The 15,525-nt window shown below is 32.2% G+C and overlaps 1 protein-coding gene across 2 annotated transcripts in view; it reads right to left on the bottom strand.

The window, feature by feature from the left end:
• Positions 1 to 546: 546 nt before the first annotated feature.
• gna15.1 (guanine nucleotide binding protein (G protein), alpha 15 (Gq class), tandem duplicate 1) overlaps positions 547 to 15,525 on the bottom strand; it is a 16,033-nt gene continuing 1,054 nt past the window's right edge. Inside the window, exons 2-8 of one of the 2 annotated variants that reach the window (XM_058759720.1) lie at positions 15,243 to 15,398; positions 13,721 to 13,905; positions 13,119 to 13,273; positions 11,479 to 11,607; positions 10,029 to 10,158; positions 8,359 to 8,512; positions 547 to 891 (exon numbers count right to left, since the gene is read on the bottom strand). In XM_058759720.1, coding sequence (XP_058615703.1) covers positions 689 to 891; positions 8,359 to 8,512; positions 10,029 to 10,158; positions 11,479 to 11,607; positions 13,119 to 13,273; positions 13,721 to 13,905; positions 15,243 to 15,393 — 1,107 coding nt within the window. In that variant the 5' untranslated portion in view covers positions 15,394 to 15,398 and the 3' untranslated portion in view covers positions 547 to 688. Of the gene's footprint in view, positions 892 to 3,551; positions 3,939 to 8,358; positions 8,513 to 10,028; positions 10,159 to 11,478; positions 11,608 to 13,118; positions 13,274 to 13,720; positions 13,906 to 15,242; positions 15,399 to 15,525 lie in introns of those variants that run through there. The other variant, XM_058759719.1, reaches the window with a different exon arrangement.

Genomic DNA, 15,525 nt, shown 5'->3' with positions numbered 1-15,525 from the left:
TTATACTTTGTTTGTTTGTTGTTATAGACACACTTTGTTACGTCAAAATAAGACTTGAAATGGCCTGAAAACATGAGGAATTGTTATTGAGTAATAAGCTTGGTGTATTTTAAAGTAAATAGTCAAAAATAGTTAAAAGTTAGCGATTAAAAAGAATAGCTCACATAGTTCAAAAATAAAATATATTTTTAAAATTGTTACTGCCTTGAGTTATTTTGGAACAAATGCAAAATGCTTAAAAACACTAACTGATAGAATAAGCACATGAAGTACTTTGCTAATTCTCATTTAGCAAACAGTTTTTAATCAAAGAGCTCATGAAATTTTATCATGAACATAGTGACATTTTGTCCATTTCTTTGTACATTTCTGTCAGTTGTCATTTCTTGAGATCCATGTTGTCTTACACTGTAATTATAACCAATAGTGTTTCTTTATTTTTGATAGAATATAGAAATTAATTTCAGTGAAAAGATAGTCAGAAAGTCATATTGTGTAAAAAATGTAACAAAATATTTTCAAATGCAAGTGCAAGTAATCAGTCAGTGAAGTTAAGATCAACTGTATTTACAGTAATAAAGATTTTCATTCAACCATTTTATAACATATCTAGTGATCTTAACAATTGTTTTGTCTTTCCAGGAATAAGTTCTGATTGTCTGCATGTGAGATGAAGCTGCTCTGCATCTTAAAGCATACCATATAACTGCAGTTCCTTGATGAGAACGGTTCTCTTGACATCTTCGAAGACCTTGCGGATGTTGTCGGTGTCGGTGGCACAGGTAAAGTGTTTGTAAATGCACTTTCGTACTCGATTTTCATGGCTGAAAGCTTGTTCGAGGTACAGGGCACTGATGTAGTCCATCGCGTCATTCTTGTCTCGCTTTTTGCCTGGCATCATAATAGGGTGGAGTTGGAAAAAATTTGGATAAAAAAGACGAACAAAAAAGGAAATAGAAAATGTGACCAAAACAAAGGATAGAAAAGGAGGGGAAAAAAGAACAAAATATTTTAAATTTCACCTCAGAAAACAGAAAACCAGTTTATCAATGCTAAAATTAAAGGCACTTTCCATGTATAGGGTACACTTTTTTTTTTTTTAGAATTACTAGATGTTACTTATAAACTATTTTTATATAACATGTTATATAACATATAACACTTTCTACAGCATGCCTAAAGCATGCAAATTAAATGATCTCTTTGCTTTTTCTCAATTTTTATACAAATTGTAGTGTTAACTGCATCCATAATAGCTCAAACCTCAACCCTGTTACTCATTTTACAGTGAAAAGAAAATAAACAAGCAAATAGTTTTCTTAGATTTGAGGGACATTGAATTTATGTTTATCAGTACATAAAACCTAATCCTAAAGGTTTTGTTTTTTTCCCCAATTTGATGTTCCTTTCATGTTTATCGGTAAGAAATAACAAAACTTAAAAGTAAACTGTATTTATATTCTATTTAGAAAGAATTTAATGGTAACAGGGTTGCCAAATTTTGGTAACAGTTGTAACAACTGCAAATCACATAAATACAATGAAGAATCAAAATGAACAGAAAATAAACAAAATTCTAAAAAAAATTATTTTTACCTTTGGAAGTTTACAATTAAATAAACCAAAAAAAACGTGTATTTGTATTTCTGTACTTTTATTCATGGAAAGTGTCTACGTGTAGTTGATTCTTGGTGATGTTTATAAACATAAAGGCCTTAAGTTAAATTTCCAGTTTTAAACATATTGCAAAACAAATGTAATCTTTCCTGACTGATTCATAGTGAACACACTAGCATTAGAAATTATGTAAAGTGTCTAATTTTAATTACAGCAGATGGATTGGATCAATTTAAATGCTTAAATGACAATTTAACAGCTACGAATTTTGTATAAATTAATACTAAATTAATCCATATACATTGTGTATTAACTAATAATAGTTCTATGTTAAAGATACTATTACACTTGTTATACACAACAAACAGACCATCAAAACTACAAGAAGAACTATTCTTTTATATATATATATATATATATATATATATATATATATATCTCAAATGTATACACATCATACTGTATATATAAACAAATTCATAGATTTGACATGAAAGTAACAGTATTATCTCCAAATATATAAGAATATTTCTTACTATAAAATAATATAGTTTGTAAAGAAAAATGGTTCCCACTTTATATTAAGTGGCCTTAACTACGATGTACTTACATAAAATAAGTACATTGTACTTACTGTGTTCATATTGTATTGCAAAACACTTCTGCTGCTATTGAGGCTGGATACGGGTAGGTTTAGGGACAGGTTTGGTAGTATGGGTACTGTAGGTTTAAGGGTGGGTTAAAGTGTAAGGGATGTCAACAGTGTAATTACAGATGTAATTACATGCAGGTATTTATTACAATATAAGTACAATGTAAAACATGTATGTACACAATAAGAACATTGTACCAAATTATTAATTTAAATGTAAGCACATAGTAGTTAAGGCCACTTGATATAAAGTGGGACTGAAAAATATTTCAGATTACAAACAGTGACATTTTACTTGAAAGAATTTTATTTTAAGACCCCAACTTTTTTGTAACAATTTGGCATCTGTTTGTGTAATAAAAAAACTACTCCATGTTACAGAAAGAAAATTATGGAAGCCTGTTTCTGTCAAGGAATAAAAAGTTATTTGCAACTTTTTATTTCACAATTAAGAATTTATTTCTCACTATTGTGATATAAATATATATAAACTTGCAATTCCAAGAAAAAAATGTATTCTGACTTTATTTCTCGCAATTCTGAGTTTAGATCTCGCAATGTTTTTTTCATTTTATTATTATTTTCTTTTTTTGTACTTGTTTTGGTAACACTTTATTTTAAGGTGTCCTTGTTACACGTTACATGTACTTGCTATTATAACAACAACAATAAATTATGCATAATTACACGCAAGTAACCCTAATCCTAGCCCTAACCATATAGTAAGTACATGTAGTTAATTAATATTATGCAGTACTTAAATGTATAAATACACTGTAACAAGGACATCTTAAAATAAAGTGTAACCATTTTTTTTCTAGCAGTTGCGAGTTTATATCTCACAATTTTCGAGTTTATATTGTACAATTTCAGACTTTTATATGTCACGATACAGTCAGAATTGTGAAATCGCACTTATTTATTATTAATTATATTATCTTATTTATTTTTGTATTTATTTATTTATTTTATGCTGTGGCAGAAACAGGCTTCCATATTACTTTTTAGTCCTATTTGAAGGTCCTATTTGCTCTAAGTAATCGGTAAAGTCAAATATTTGGGCAGGACACAGATCAGCCAAACATTGCTTTGTATTTCTCAGTTAATTCTTGCCAGCAGCTATAGTGTAAAATTCCTGCCACCCCCTCGAAACCAAAACACGCTGAAAATCTGCCTGTTGTGTGGCATTCTTGTGACAGTCACAGCTTCCTCATTCCTTCAGAGTGATGTCTCTTTAAGTAGGTGACTTGCAATTATCTAGTTTGAAGGAAGTGTCATACTGTAAGAATCTGATGTTTTAATCCACCAAAATGACAAAAAAAAGTAGGAATATAGGAATAGGTGGACCAAAAGACAAAGAAATGGAAGGCTGCATAGAGGTGGCACAAGGAAAAACAATTCAAGCCATCAATTTGCGCATCCCTCCAAGCTCAGTTTATTAGGTTGGCAGAAGCAATACGTAATCCTCAGAGCACTCCATATTCCTGCAGAGACTTGATAAGGACAGTGTCTTTCACGTCATTGAAAACCTTCCGGATGTTATTGGTGTCCGTGGCGCAGGTGAAGTGAGGGTAGATGTTTTTGCACTCCTTTGTCTCAGCACTCACAGCCCTCTGTTTATACATAATGAGAATGAAGTCCATGGCGTCTTGCGTGTCCCGCCGTTTGCCTGAGGGTGGCACCAAACCACAGAGGAGGGGAGGAGTTAGTATAAGCTTGGAAGGTAAGAGCGATTGAACTGGGAGGAGCACATGCAAATTATAGAGTGAAAGTGACGTGACATGTGGCCAAGTATGGTGATCAATACTCGGGAATTTGTGCTCTGCATTTAACCCATCCAAAGTGCACACACACAGCAGTGAACACACACACACACACCGAGAACACACACTCGGAGCGGGACCAATAAAGTAAGCAGAGAAAAAGAATCTAAGCAAACGTTTTTAAAATCACTATTAAGAGCTTCTTTTAATATTTACCCCTTTTAGAGCTCAAAGTTTGTAGCAGTTTCATTGGGTTAATGTTGTATTAAAGGGACAGATCATCTTCTACTGACCCTGTCTGACTGACTTTCATTTGTAAAACACAAATGGAGATATTTAGCAGAATGTTCACGAAACTCTTTTCCAAACAAGAATGGGTTTATTTAATCAAAAATAGCTTGATTATTTCTGCATTTATTTGTTTAGTCAAAATTATTGCAGGTTAAAATAGCAGCCATTTTTCGGGTCTTCAGGGTCACATGATCCTTCAGAAATGATTCAAATATGCTGATTATGCTGAGTAAGAAACATTTCTTATGATCATCAGTGTTGAACACTGTTGTGCTGCTTGATATTTAAAGTATATGTGATGCTTGATACATAAATTGTGATACATTTTTATCAGGATTCTTTGATGAATAGAAAGTTTAAAGAACAGCATTTTGTGAAATAGAAATCTTTTGTAATATTATCAATGTCTTTGCTATCAATTATAAACAATTTAACGCATCCGCGTTGAATAGAAATATTAACTTCTTTTTTTAAATCATAGCTCTCAATACTTTTGAATGGTAACACTGAAAACTCAATGGCTGCTAAAAATTCACAAGAAAATAAAATGTCATTTTAAAATATTTTAAAAGCAGGTGTTTTCAATTGTAATACAATTTCAACATTTTCCTGTTTTTACTGTATTTTCATCAAATAAATGCAGCCTTGGTGAACATAAGAGATTATTCCATTATTCCAAACTTTTGACAAGTTATTGAAGCCTGTTTCCGCCACTGCATAAAAAGTTTACAACTCACAATTCTAACTTTTTTCCCAGAATTGCGTGACATAAACTCACAATTGAGAGTTATAAAGTCAGAATAGCAGTAAAATAAAAGAGTAAAATAAGAGATAAAATCTCTAAAAATACTTTTTTTCCTCGCAAATGCAAGTTTGAATCTTACAATTCTGACTTTTTTCTCGCAATTCTGACTTTTTCTCAGAATTGTGAAATATAAACTCGTAATTGTGAGTTATAAAGTCGAGTACTGAGGGGGGAAAAAGACTGATATTTTCTCAGAACTGTGAGTTTATATCTCACAATTCTGACTTAACTCTCAATTGCATGTTATAAAGTCAGAATTATGAGTTTCTATCGTGCAATTCTGAGAAAAAAAGTCAGAATTGTGAGATAAAAAGTCACAATTACATTTTTTTTTTTTATTCAGTGGCGGAAACAGGCTTCCATAGTGTGTGTGTGTATATATATATATATATATATATATATATATATATATATATATATATATATATATATAGGTGCATCTCAATAAATTAGAGTGTCGTGGAAAAGTTCATTTATTTCAGTAATTCAACTCAAATTGTGAAACTCGTGTATTAAATAAATTCAATGTACACAGACTGAAGTAGTTTAAGTTAAAACCCACCAATTCACTATCTCAACAAATTAGAATACTTCATAAGACCAATAAAAAAAAACATTTTTAGTGAATTGTTGGCCTTCTGGAAAGTATGTTCATTTACTGTATATGTACTCAATACTTGGTAGGGGCTCCTTTTGCTTTAATTACTGCTTCAGTTCGGCGTGGCATGGAGGTGATCAGTTTGTAGTACTGCTGAGGTGGTATGGAAGCCCAGGTTTCTTTGACAGTGGCCTTTAGCTCATCTGCATTTTTTGGTCTCTTGTTTCTCATTTTCCTCTTGACATAGATTCATAGATTCTCTATGGGGTTCAGGTCTGGTGAGTTTGCTGGCCAGTCAAGCACACCAACACCATGGTCATTTAACCAACTTTTGGTGCTTTTGGCAGTGTGGGCAGGTGCCAAATCCTGCTGGAAAATGAAATCAGCATCTTTAAAAAGCTGGTCAGCAGAAGGAAGCATGAAGTGCTCCAAAATTTCTTGGTAAACGGGTGCAGTGACTTTGGTTTTCAAAAAACACAATGGACCAACATCAGCAGATGACGTTGCACCCCAAATCATCACAGACTGTGGAAACTTAACACTGGACTTCAAGCAACTTGGGCTATGATCTTCTCCACCCTTCCTCCAGACTCTAGGACCTTGGTTTCCAAATGAAATACAAAACTTGCTCTCATCTGAAAAGAGGACTTTGGACCACTGGGCAACAGTCCAGTTCTTCTTCTCCTTAGCCCAGGTAAGACGCCTCTGACGTTGTCTGTCGTTCAGGAGTGGCTTAACAAGAGGAATACGACAACTGTAGCCAAATTCCTTGACACGTCTGTGTGTGGTGGCTCTTGATGCCTTGACCCCAGCCTCAGTCCATTCCTTGTGAAGTTCACCCAAATTCTTGAATCGATTTTGCTTGACAATCCTCATAAGTCTGCGGTTCTCTCGGTTGATTGTGCATCTTTTTCTTTCACACTTTTTCCTTCCACTCAACTTTCTGTTAACATGCTTGGATACAGCACTCTGTGAACAGACAGCTTCTTTGGAAATGAATGTTTGTGGTTTACCCTCCTTGTGAAGGGTGTCAATGATTGTCTTCTGGACAACTGTGAGATCAGCAGTCTTCCCCATGATTGTGTAGCCTAGTGAACAAAACTGAGAGACCATTTTGAAGGCTCAGGAAACCTTTGCAGGTGTTTTGAGTTGATTAGCTGTTTGGCATGTCACCATATTCTAATTTGTTGAGATTTTTGAGATTTTGTTTGAGGTTTTTGTTAAATGTGAGCCAAAATCATCACAATTAAAAGAACCAAAGACTTAAACTACTTCAGTCTGTGTGCATTGAATTTATTTAATACATGAGTTTCACAATTTGAGTTCAATTACTGAAATAAATGAACTTTTCCACGACATTCTAATTTATTGAGATGCACCTGTGTATATATATACACAAAACCAGTCTTAAGTAGCACAGGAATTATTTGTAGCAATAGCCAAAAATACATTGTATGGGTCAAAATTATCGATTTTTCTTTTATGGCAAAAATCATTAGGATATTAAATAAAGATCATGTTCCATGACAATATTTTGTAAATTTCCTACTGTAAATATATCAAAACTTAATTTTAGATTAGCAATGTGCATTGCTAAGAAATTCATTTGGACAAAATTTGGACAGGTGATTTTCTCAGTATTCTGATTTTTTTTTGCACCCTGGTTTCCACAAAAATATTCAATATTGATGATAATAATAATTAAGAACCATTATTAATAATTGAGCACCAAAAATACTGATTATGATTAACCCTCTGGTGTTGTTCTGTCATTTTAGACCGGAAATTTTTTATTATTAAAAATCGCTACTTCATCGCAATGGTACGAAACTTAGTGACTTTTATGGCAGTGGCTATGTGACCACAAAAAAACAAATAAAAAACAAAAAACGTAGACTACTATTTTCAATGGGAAAAAAATGTTCATAATTATTGCATAAATATTAATTAGTACCATGAAATTCTCTCAAAATACATAAAAAATATTATGGAACAAAAATATTTTACATTGATTTTACTGAAAATAAAAAAAAAGTTACATTTCAGGTGTTCGGTCAGTTTTGACCGCGAACAAGACAAGTTTGACCCCCAAATGAACAACACCAGAGGGTTAAGCAGCAAATCAGCATATTAGAAAGATTTCTGAAGGATAATGTGACGCTGAAGACTTGACTAATGATGCTGAAAATTCAGCTTTACATCACAGGATTAAATTGAATTTTAAAATATTTCACAATAGAATTTTTCTTTTTAGGTGTACTGTCTCTTTAAATTGAACCATAACAGGCTGTCTATCTTTAAATCTCAAAGATGGAACTACTCCTATCAGAGAGTCTGTTTAACACTCTTTTTCTGCCTGTAAATGCACGGAATTGACTATTTTTTGGTTGCCGTTGGTAACGGGGGTAGAGGGCGAGAGATCTAAAGCGATCAAACTGGGGCAATTTCCTCGAATACATATCAGCACTAAGAAACTAATATCTGTCCTACACCATCTGCTGTGAAGAAAAACCTGTTCCAACTGCATTATCAATTCTGTTTCCTAGCCAGCCTAATATTCTCATCCCATAATATTTCTTTTTAAGAGGCATGGCAGGTTGGGGCTGATTTACACAAATACTTATTTCCATACCGTCAAACCCTCCGAAGTAAGGTTTTAGGTCTGACGTCTTGATCTTTTCCTCCAGGATGTCCATCTTGTTTAGGAAGAGGATAATAGAGGCACTGGCGAACCACGGCGAGTGGATGGTGGTGTAGAAGAGCGACAAGCTCTCTTTCATGCGGTTCTGGAGCCGGAGAGAGCAAGCATTCACAGCAGAAGTTAATTAAATGAGAGAGACAAGAGATTACACAATTTATCAGAGCTGCATGGGAAGAGAACAGGAAGGAGCATTTCAGGGAAGGTGCAAACAAACGTGAAACAATAGAATGTGAATCTGTCAAGAAATGTCTGGCTCGTGTTTCACCTCAATGCCAAAAAAAGAAAAGAAAAGAAAAAGGTTTTGGCATTAATAAAATTAAGCCTATTTAAGGACCATTGAGATGTTTTTCATTGTGTCATTATTTTCATGACAATTAAAATCTGTCAGTAGCCTATTTTAATATGAAAAAAAAATAAGTGTTTGGTATTTGTTGAAGTGAATTTAATTCATGCTTGTTTAATATTATGTAAATAATGATTATGTCATTTATTAAATTAGTACACTAATGTAATACAAAAATAAATGTAACTATTAAACTATTATACTGAATTTTATTTGATCCTTTTGTTATGTAAATAAGCATGAATAGATTATTTTCATTGCTGAACAAGCATTATTTTATTATTAATTATATACTATTATATTATTATAAATATCTTAAATGAGCTTTTATTATTAGATTTTATATTTAGTTTTATTTTCATTTTTAATTTAAAGTGAATTTTTAATTTCTGTTTTCTTTAATTTGTAATCTTTATGTGCTTTTGTCATTTGTATTAGTTTTGTTTATATATATATATATATATATATATATATATATATATATATATATATATATATATGTTGCTGTCAATCGATTTAAAAATTATTTTTTCTGAAATCAATTGCGATTAATCCCACCTAACTTTCAAGTTTTTAAATATACTTTTATATAGCAATAATTTCACATTCAATCTTCAAATTAATGTAGAAACAACATAACATATTTTTTTCCTAATATTTAACCATTGACTGTAGCCCTTCAACATTACATTATAATATTTTAATAAATATTTAATATTTCAAAAATAACTTATTTAAGTGAACATAAAACAATCTTCACATAAACCCATTATAATAAATGTCATATTTACCTGTGCCCTTCAGCAAGTAGTAAAATATACAGAAATTGAATAAAGTTCTAAATTAAATATAGATGAATCCTTAAAGCTACAAAAGTTATTGATTTCCTCTTTTTTTCTTTTGTTCTTTGATTAACAGACATCACAGCAGCTGGGTTATTAGCTTATTTAGCTGCTATAATTATATAATAGAATAAATATATTTTTATCATTTGGATACTATTTATTTTTAGTAAATAAGTTATATATTTTTTAACATTTTAATTAACATTTTAGTTAGTAATTAGTTTTCGTTATTGATCTTAAAAACAGGCTTTACATCTTTGTGCAAATTAGAAATGTGCACATTTCTATTTGTCTTTGGGTTGCAGTGAAATATGTCTCAGTACTGATCCAAGTTCAGACCCAAAATATACTGATCAAAGCAATCGATTAGGACAAGAGAGATTCAGACAGACTGGGGCGAAGGAGACGCTCACCTCCTTGTTATTCTCCTCCAGCACCTGGTCGTACTCGCTGAGGGAGGCTAAAAATATGAGGGATGTCACATTCTCAAAGCAATGGATCCATTTCCGCCTCTCAGACTTCTGGCCACCCACATCCACAATCCTTCAGAAAAAAAAAAAAAAGTGGTAAAACCGAGATTCAATTCTGTTGTTTATTCTTGAAACTTTCTGTTTAAACCAAAAACATTAAACGCTAACTGTCAACCCCTATCATTTGTTCCTACTTCCCTGCTGTCATATATCAAACATGTCTACCTCAAAATATACAGGATTGCATCAGGTATTCGACTCACATCATCTTTCTTTATAAAAATGTTTTTACGTTTTCTGAATAAAATATGAGTGCAATCAAGGCTTGGAAGTTTGTCCATGTGTTGCTATATGTAGTTGCTAAGGTGTTCCTAGTGATTTTTAACACATTGATATGCTATTGCTGTAGTTTTCTAGGTAGTTGCCAGGCAGAAATTAAATCTTATTACTGAGCACCACTTTTCTGACACCAGGGGTTCGAGGACCCCTGGATGTTTTGTGAGTGAACTGCAGGGGGTTCTGAACTTAAAGGAATAGTTCACCCAAAAAATGAAATTTTGCTGAAAATGTACTCACACTCAGGCCATCCAAGATGTAAATGAGTTTGTTTCTTCATCAGTTTTAGAGAAATTCAGCATTACATCACTTGCTCATCAGTGGATCCTCTTACAGTGAATGGGTGCCGTCAGAATGAGAGTCCAAACAGCTGATAAAAAAAATCACAATAATCCACACGACTCCAGTCCATCAATTAACATTGTGAAGTGAAAAACTGTATGTTTTAAGAGACAAATCCATCATTAAGGCGTTTTAACTTTAAACCTTCGCTTCTGGCCAAAATATGAGTCCACAATCCATAATAACACTTCCTCTAGTGAAAAGGACCACCCTCCTGTTGTCATCTCACATCAAAATCCATATTTGACATATTTTTTTGACATATTTGTTACTCACATGTTTGTTTTTAACTGTTTTCGATTGTAAACGGTTCTTGATATGTGCATATTTCTCTCCTGATTCATATGAGGTGACTTTTTCCACTGGTTTAAGCGTTATTATGGATTATGGCCAGAAGTGACGGTTTAAACACCTTAATGATGGATTTGTTTCTTTCAAACAATCAGCTTTTTTTCTTCACAAGACGTTAACTAATGGACTGGATTTGTATGGATTACTTGTGGATTATTATGATGTTTTTATCAGCTGTTTGGACTCTCATTCTGACGGCACCCATTCACTGGTGAGCACGTGATGTAATGTTACATTTCTTCAAATCTGTTCTGTTGAAGAAACAAACTCATCTTGGATGGCCTGAGAGTGAGCAAATTTTTGCAAAAAATTAAAATTAAAAAAATTAATATTTTAATTCAATAAAATATGTCCATTACGGTACCTGAGGGTGATTTTCTCCACACTGAAGGAGTAGTCATTGATTCCTGTGGTGGGGAATCGGACTCGGAGCACATCCTGGGCTGTGGGGACGAAGTCTGGGGCCGCAATACGGTCCAAATTTGTCATATAGCTAAAAAAAATATCCAACATACTTCAGTGTAACATTTCAGAACTGTGTGAGTGTTATAAAGTGCCATGATGTTTGCCTTTTGCTTTATTGCTGTTTGTGCTTTAGACGGCAGTTTAATTAAATGTCCTGGTTTGTTTGTGTTTCTTATCATGGCCAGGTTTGTAGAACTGAAAACACGATCAGGGAAGCAGGAGAGAACGAGAAGGACATGCAAAACTGTGTAAAGGAGTGATTAGGTAACGATTAACAAGAACACGCTGATGTACTTCACAGGAAATGTGCTTAACAATAAGCAGCACTGCCTTAATTCAAGGCTTTAAGTGAGCATCAACCGCATTAAAACAAAAACACACAATTATTATTCATCTTATAACAATTGAAAAGTGAAAATGTGTTAATAATATATGACTAAAATAAAAGACTCCACATCAATTGTCAAAGAAGAGAACAGAAAGAAAACATTAATATTTGATGCAACCGAATGGTTTACTGAAATACTGACTTGTTTGGACTTGCATGCTTGTCTAAAGATACAGCTGTATTGCCCTCCAATGGTGCTATGTGGATCTGCACAAACCATTTTGGGGGTTTTATCATAAACATTATATACATAAACATTTGACAAAAAATTAACTGCTAAAATTCTTGTTAGCATGATTATATTAGTATTAATATTATATGTTAGCATTGATGTAATAACAGTCATTTTAATATGTTAGAAATATATTTGTTAATATTATTAATGTAGTTATATAACTAATCACATAAGATTTAATAAATATCATAATATGATATTACAACTAAATTAGCTAACAAAATTATATAATAGATAACATCTATAAATAATATAAATACCTAATTATGTTCTAATTATAAAATATAAATACATTCCATTAAATATATATATATATATATATATATATATATATATATATACAATTTTATTTATTCATTCATGTAATATAAGAAATTAATATTATAGTATATTAATAATCATTAGTTAGTATTATCATTGTAATAATGAAAATCTTAATTATTATGTAATAATATTTAAGACATACACCTTAGTTATTAATACTAATAATTAGGTCTTGCAATTTTCTACAATTTTGCTGTTCATATTATTAATGTAATTATATCAATGTAATTCTAATACTGATCATTTTAGATTTAATAAATTAATATCATAATATAACATTACAAATAAATTTGTTTATAATTTAGATATTGTCATTCTAATTCTAAGAAAATAGATGCTTCAAATACTAAATTCAACAGAAATGTAATAAATAATAAATATTCAATTCAACTTCTTGTATTATTCTGCTGTCTCTCAAATGAATATATCTTGGCCTATATATTTATTTATATATTATGTTTTCATGTAATGAGCATGCTAATATACGGTCTAATATACAGTAACTGGTCATTATTGTAAAATCAACCCCTTTAGAATGATATAAGGCTTCGCGTCACCCCATTCAAGTTTATTTTTTGATACATATACTCACTAATCTGTGGAGTCCAGAAGCTGGTACTCTCTACGACGACTGTAACAGGCCTTGATACCTTCGTCAGCCCAAAGTCGGCGGATAGCGTCCACATACATTCTGTCCAAATGTGCCATCTGACAGATCTCCACTTCCTGAAACTGTTTCCCATATATCTATGGACATCAATGGCAACACATGAGGCTTGTTTATATAAATATTGTGTGGATGCTTTCTATATTTCTGCTCTATTTGAAAGGACGACTGTCACTGCTTTACATAAAGGTTGATAATTTGTATATTTAACACACACACACATATATATATATATACTTTTGTGAAATAATTATAAAAACATACTAATTATATCAAATTTGTAATGTAAAAACAATATAGAGTATATAAATGAATTTTAAATTTTTTTAATTACATAATTAAGAAAGTTTTTGGTCAAATTTGGCAATAGTTCATTTGAATGAACCACCCTGCCCATACAAATTCAGTAGTAATCTCCACCCGGTGTGTGAAACAGGTAGTACTTGCTTGTGTAAATTGTGCTATCAGTGGGCGTTTCAAAGGACTGTTGTGCACTTAATTTTCAGAGTTTTTTTCTGGCAGGTCACCTCGTTTTGCGTGTTAGCATAGGGAATCTTTAGGGTGTTCATGGCCACTGTCAGAGCCTTCATAGCTGTGAAGATATTCTGGAAAACCAGTTTAGTGTAGCCACGCCTGTCTTCTTCAGAAAAGCCCTTGCCGTGAATAATCCTCATCTGCTTGATAAAAGTCGTCTTCCCGCTTTCTCCAGTGCCTGATATCCACAATAAAATAATAAAAATTACATGAAGCAGAAAAGGGATGTCAAATATTAGTTCTGAAACCAGGTCATGGAATGACAAAAATAGAGAACCGAAAAGGAATGCAACATGCACATGATAACATTTGAGGCGTTTTTCACACACAAAGGAATGTTATCTGTCCTGTTAACGGAGAATCCACAAAGCGAGATGTTTTAATCGTGTTTAGACTGACAGCTGGAGACTGTCAGAAAGTATGCAGTTGGACGTGTTTGGATGCCTTTAAACTGAGGTGTCCTCCACCATCGGGGGACTTTCTTGGCTGTGAAGTCTACAACTATTGTTTGGGTTTAAGCGATTTAAGCAGACAAGCGTTAACCAGGTATCAGTGACTTAGGCTGTTCTCGCCGTTTCTCAAACGCCAAATATTTGATGGGCAAACAATCACATATCACATGAGATCAAATCAGTGTGAGCAGTTTTTACCCACTCCATTATCACAATGAGCAAGGGGGGAAAAAAAAAAGTCAGGCATGCCCTGATCACTTCATCTTTCAAGAATGTGTCCCTCAAGACATCGCGTGATAAAGAGATTAGTCATATTATCTTGCCATCTACAACTATCTCCATGTAGGGGCTACAACAATAATGGGTAGGTAATGTGACATGTCAAGCAGTTAAAACACCTCAACATCATCCCTCAATTTAACATGCCACAACAATAATCTGTCATTCTGGTTTGCTGACAACAGTCATAGCTTCAACAATATTGCAAAAAAAAAGTAAATAAATAAATAATACACACACACACATATATATATATATATATATATATATATATATTAGTGCTGTCAAATAATTAATCGCAATTAATCGCATCCAAAATAAAAGTTTTTGTTTACGTAATATATGTGTGTGTACTGTGTATGTTTATTATGTATATATAAATACACACACATGCGTGTATATATTTAAGAAAAATATGTTATGTTTACATAATAAATATATTTATATAAAATATAAGTTATATTAATATAAGTATATACATGTAAATATATGTATATATTTTCAAAATATATACTGTATGTGTGTGTATTTAATATACACAGTACACACATATATTACATAAACAAAAACTTTTATTTTGGATGCGATTAATCGTTTGACAGCACTAATATATATATATATATATATATAAATACACACACACACACACACACACATATATATATATATATATATATATATATATATATATATATATAGTTTTCCTTGGGTGATGTCTTCGGTGTCCATATTTGTGTTTCTAATAGTGTTTAAATATCTAAACACTTTAATTGACATATCTCACCTAATAGAAGCACTTTGATTTCTCTGCGTTCTCGTTTCTTCTGATCTGCAAGGATTTTTTTGATTTCGTTGTGTATGGTGATGGCGTTCTTCTCATCTTCAGACAAGCAACAGATGCAAGTCCTGTAGCACCATCTCCAACAGCTCTCCATCTCCTCTACAGGACAAAAATAACCCTTCAACTTTCTTAAGAGGCATAAAGAGATAAATATCCCATTTAATGTAGCCTAATGTTTATTAAGAAAATTAGGTCTATAGGATAACCAACATATGGAATAGGCTAT

This window comes from Onychostoma macrolepis, chromosome 22 (genome assembly GCF_012432095.1).
Source record: "Onychostoma macrolepis isolate SWU-2019 chromosome 22, ASM1243209v1, whole genome shotgun sequence".
Lineage (NCBI taxonomy): Eukaryota > Metazoa > Chordata > Actinopteri > Cypriniformes > Cyprinidae > Onychostoma > Onychostoma macrolepis.
Note: the sequence above shows the minus strand (reverse complement) of the source record. Positions and strands in the feature narration are given on the sequence as shown.